The 4,792-nt window shown below is 32.8% G+C and overlaps 1 protein-coding gene across 1 annotated transcript; it reads right to left on the reverse strand.

The window, feature by feature from the left end:
• Positions 1 to 1,218: 1,218 nt before the first annotated feature.
• On the reverse strand, positions 1,219 to 4,575 carry LOC143560423 (chlorophyll synthase, chloroplastic-like). The gene is made up of 15 exons (XM_077048730.1): positions 4,467 to 4,575; positions 4,331 to 4,375; positions 3,911 to 4,002; positions 3,522 to 3,609; positions 3,294 to 3,379; positions 3,110 to 3,196; positions 2,951 to 3,016; positions 2,798 to 2,881; positions 2,635 to 2,696; positions 2,434 to 2,509; positions 2,283 to 2,345; positions 2,123 to 2,204; positions 1,915 to 1,991; positions 1,796 to 1,843; positions 1,219 to 1,541 (listed from the first exon to the last, which is right to left on the reverse strand). The coding sequence occupies exons 1-15, from the start codon at positions 4,573 to 4,575 to the stop codon at positions 1,479 to 1,481; spliced, it is 1,128 nt and encodes a 375-aa protein (XP_076904845.1). The 3' UTR covers positions 1,219 to 1,478.
• Positions 4,576 to 4,792: the final 217 nt, after the last annotated feature.

The following is a 4,792-nucleotide window of genomic DNA, read 5'->3' on the forward strand; positions in this document are numbered from 1 at the left end:
TTTTGTCGTTTACCGACTATGAGCGGATTTGTTTTGTCCATTATGGGTTAATCACAATTGCTATAAAAAAAACTTTGAGATAACCATAAAAATAGTATAAGGGCAAATTATTTGTGAAATATTATGAATTGTTTGATAACAAACCGTATCCTTGAACCTAAAATATATCAAATTGCTATAACTTCTTTTCAACTATGCTCCAATTTTTATACCCAAATGTAGTCAACTTGTACCAGACATTTTTGACGTAAGTGTGTAATATCTTTGTTAAAAAAAATTAACCAATTAATCAAGCTGTTGAAACCAGTCATTCTTTCCGAGGTTATAACTTAATTGAGTTAATTAAAAATTGTTAATAATATAATTTTAAGAAAGTAATAATTGGTTTAATTGAGGTAATTAATAAATATTAAACAGTAATAAACGTATTAATTGTTATATTATTTAACATAAAAAATAATTAAATTGAATGAATGGTAATTAAAAAATTAGTTAATTAGGTGGAATATGTATAAATGAAAATTGATTAGTTGACATCCTATGTGAATGACATATTTGAAAGTTATGTGAAACATGTATTGCTTTAATGTATTAGTTAGATTTAAGAACTAGTTTTCAGTGTTTTATTTTCCTTTCTTAGAAATGCTTTCTTTTATAATGCTTTAATGTTCTTATGTTCTTATTTTCCTTTCATAAAATGCTCTCTTTTATAATGCTTTAATGTTCAGTTCCTAGCATATGGGCATATGGCTTAGTTTACTTTTATTTGCTTAGTGTACCTTACAAACGGTTATTTAAGTTTTGACCTTTTATTTTATTATTCAAGTTTTGATTTTATCTCATGTTTTTAAGTTTAATTGTGCATTAGACTTAATCGGTGACATACCACTATATGCATTAGACTTAATCGGTGACATACCAACTAGCAAAACTGAGCCGAGCGACAGCTAGCTTAAGCTCGGCTTCTTTACAACCGAGCTTCTTCAAGCCACATGCTATACATTCATACTTGGTGACACAAACCTTTGTACCGAATTTCCAATAACTGGTGGTCTAGATTGCGGACCAATTTGATTATTGGTTGAGTTTGATATACGCTTTGATGATAACTTAAGACACCAATTAAAGACAAATAAGAAGACACCAATTTCTACTGCAAAATACAAACCAAACCAACATTAAGATTTTCAATTTGTCACACCTTTAAAATTATCAAATAAACATGAATAGTCTTTTAACAATTTAATATCAAAATAAGTACCATACACAAGTTTATTATCGAAAAATCCTATATTTACAACAATTATCATCTGAACTCGCACCAAGTGCCCAAATGACTCGGGCACATAAAAAGACATAAATTTCAACAACAATAACAAGAACCGAACAAAACTGCCAACCTTGTGTGGACTTTCCGCCTTTTGTAGGCGGGGCCCACCACCTTTTCCAGTCATTTTGTCACAACTTTCAAAGCATTATCAATGACTAGTAGCTAAAGCAGTCACTAGAAGACCAAGAATCAGAAACGGCTGGGCACTAGCCTGAAATAAAAGCATTAGTCAACTTAGATCTAAAATTTCATGCAAATTATCATCTAAATCATCACATGCCTTCAAGCGGCTTAAGAGAACATTGAGAATGACATTAAGACATCATACACATGCACAAATGTACATAGATTTGTGACAAGCTTATATATATTATAAAATCAGTAAACAAATTGTTTGACCTAAAAAGTCAAAAGGGCACGTCTTCTTTTTTTTGATGGGATGATAATGATTTATTGAAGACATACCTGATACTTGACATCATATTTAACTGGATCTTTAAGGAAGTACTTGAACTGCAGTCATAAACAATAATAATAATAATAATAAATAATTATCATATCATTTTGAAAATAATTGCTTTTACCTGAAAAAAGACTTGTGGAGCAATTAAACCGAGGAGTGCTGCAGCATAATATGGTTTACCAGATCCTAAAAGGTAACCTGCAACCAAAAAAGTGTATAACATCGATCTCACAATTTGATTATAAAACATTTGTGCTATTTTATATCAGTTTTCAGAAAGTCAAAAGGTTTTAGGTTTGAAATTGAAAGTCAACAGTCATGGTCAAAACCTGCAACAGAGAGTTGAGTTATGTCTATGGCTCCAACACATATCCATTTAGCTGTTTCTTCACCAAAAGCCACTGGAAGAGACTGGTCAAAATTGCAGAGCATATGAAGATCAAACTCAGTGTTATTAGGTCAAAGTCAAGCATATATAACAAAGTGTACCTGAAGCCCCATCTTTCTGTCTCCTTCCATACTTTTGAAGTCATTTACTATGGCGATACCAAGCTTTAATTTAAAAGGGAAGAAACAGCCAACAGGTTAATTGTCGAAAATACCCTTTAATGATGGTAACGCATATCCAAGTTGTACATACCCCAGCTATGCTGTATAATAGTGTGAGAACTATTATGTCAGGTGTAAGGGTTCCAAACAATGCTTGACCAGCCCACCTGTGATATGAACTTATAAACTTAAAATGCATCTAACCTAGAAAATGCCAAGAAGTTTAAGGTTTGACTCACAAAAGTCAAACATGACTTTATCAAAAGTGGTAAGGAATATTACGAAAGTATACCATGGTAAACTAATGTAGCTAGCTCCTAGTGCAAAGTTGCCAATCCATCCATTCTGTTTGAGCTATAATCACACCAACATTATACAGTCAGATATTTATGTTTTAAACGATGACTCTTCTGTTCCCAATACACATTGAAATCAGAAATGAAAAAGAAATTAACCTTTAAAGGTGGAGCTGAGTAAATATAAGATAACAACGATCCACCCAAAGCAAGATAAAATATTGTAGGGAAGTCATGCCCTGCCTGAAACAAAATAGTCCTCAGGAATTGATGATAAGTTTATAAAGAAAAAGCTCTGATGAGAATACATACCCACACATCCAATATACTAGCCAATCCAAGGCCTCCTATAAGAAGCACCCAAATTTGAGTAATAACCTGAAGTTTAAAACAATATGCAACTTGTCCCTTATAACAATGGCAAAATCTCTCAAAGTGACAATAGAGAATTACAGAAGTAACAAAACTAACCTCGTTTTCAGATATTGCTCCCGAAGGAATAGGACGATATGGTTCATTAATAGCATCAATCTCTCTATCGTACCAATCGTTGATTGTCTACAGAACAAATACAAAAAACATGAAGTTAAGTAATTTGATAGTCATAAGTGTTCAAAACTTTGACACGATATTCTAATGAATAAGAGAGATTTACCTGCGTATAACCTGTTAGAAATGGACCAGACATTAACATGCAAACAATTGATTTAGCAACATCTTCAGGAGTCCACTGAAAGTTACCTGCAATGCAAACCAAGTTGTGTCATAAACTAACTCATAAGACTTATGAAGATATGTGTTTTATACTAATGTATCTTGACTTTAAGTTTAATTTATCTAAAAAAAACATGCAAATCAAAATATTTCAAATTTTCAGGTGTACCAGAAGCAGCAGCTCCACAGACTACTCCCCAAATTAACGGAGGCCAAGTTACTGGTTTTGTAAGTTGAAGACGGATCTTCCAAATATCCTGTATGACAGAACTTACATTAAGATCCCAAAATAAGTACATTCACTTCCCTCAGCTAAAGCGTGAAAATTCTAGTTAACTCCTAAGTGAAAGTTACATGAATATAGTCAAAACCTATATATTCACAACCATGTATACAATAACTTGATGCATATATGAAGTGAGATTGTGAGGGCAAGTGTTGTAAGTGCATCTAGGAGTCGAATTGCTATACACATACTTTCAATACTAATTATTATTTTGAATGCATATCTTCTTTTAGGTAGGTCTGATTACTAAATGAAATGGAAAAAAACTTAACAGTTTCTTGTTTAGCTCCTTTGATGCCAAGAAGTTGATTAAAACCAGATCCGCTAGCAGCCGGCGCGTTCTCCGGTGCCTTAGATTTAACTGCTATACAGACAGAACAAAACTCAATTCAAAACAACAAATATGATAAACAAAGTAAGATTAACCCTAACAAAGACTATACGATTCAATGAAGCTCGGCAATAGTGTAGATGCAGTACACTCTGAATTTGAATATTAAACCCTAGCTATATACAAATTGGCAGCAATTACTAGTGGATTACTAGTGTAAAAGTAAGATAAACCCTAAGAAACGATAGACACTTGTTTTGATTCATAGAATATTAAACCCTAGTTAGATTCAAAGTGACAGTAACAGATGAAGTGCAGTGCAGTGAAATGAAATGAAATTAAAGTTAAAGCCCTAAGAAACCTTCATTTGCATCTGTTTCCGTTGCTCTGATTGTTAGTCTTCTGCCTGATGAATTGAATTGAATTGAACAATGGAAAGTAAAGGAATCTGAAAGGGTAAGATAGATAATGTGAGTGAAAGGTTAGAGAGAGCTTACGAGAAGGAGAGAAAGGAACTGGTGGTGGAATACGGCGTCGGATTGAGGTGGAATTGGAATATAGAGTGTTGACCAATGCAGAAGCAGATGCCATGGAGATGGTAGCCATGGGGGGCAAACAGATTAGATACAGATAATTAATAGATGATGACTCAACAATGGTTTTGTTGGGTTCAAAAGTTATTTTATTTCACTCTTTTTTGGTCCATTTTTAGCGTTTTAGTGAATAAGTTTGGTAGAACTGATTGGTAAGTTTATTAAATAAACTAGATTTTATCCCCTCGTATTACGGGGTTGTTTTATATTATTCGTTTTTAATATATATA

Source organism: Bidens hawaiensis, unplaced genomic scaffold, assembly GCF_021521415.1.
Source record: "Bidens hawaiensis isolate Kalapana, Puna unplaced genomic scaffold, B.hawaiensis_p1.1 tig00001143_1, whole genome shotgun sequence".
NCBI classification, from domain to species: Eukaryota; Viridiplantae; Streptophyta; class Magnoliopsida; order Asterales; family Asteraceae; genus Bidens; species Bidens hawaiensis.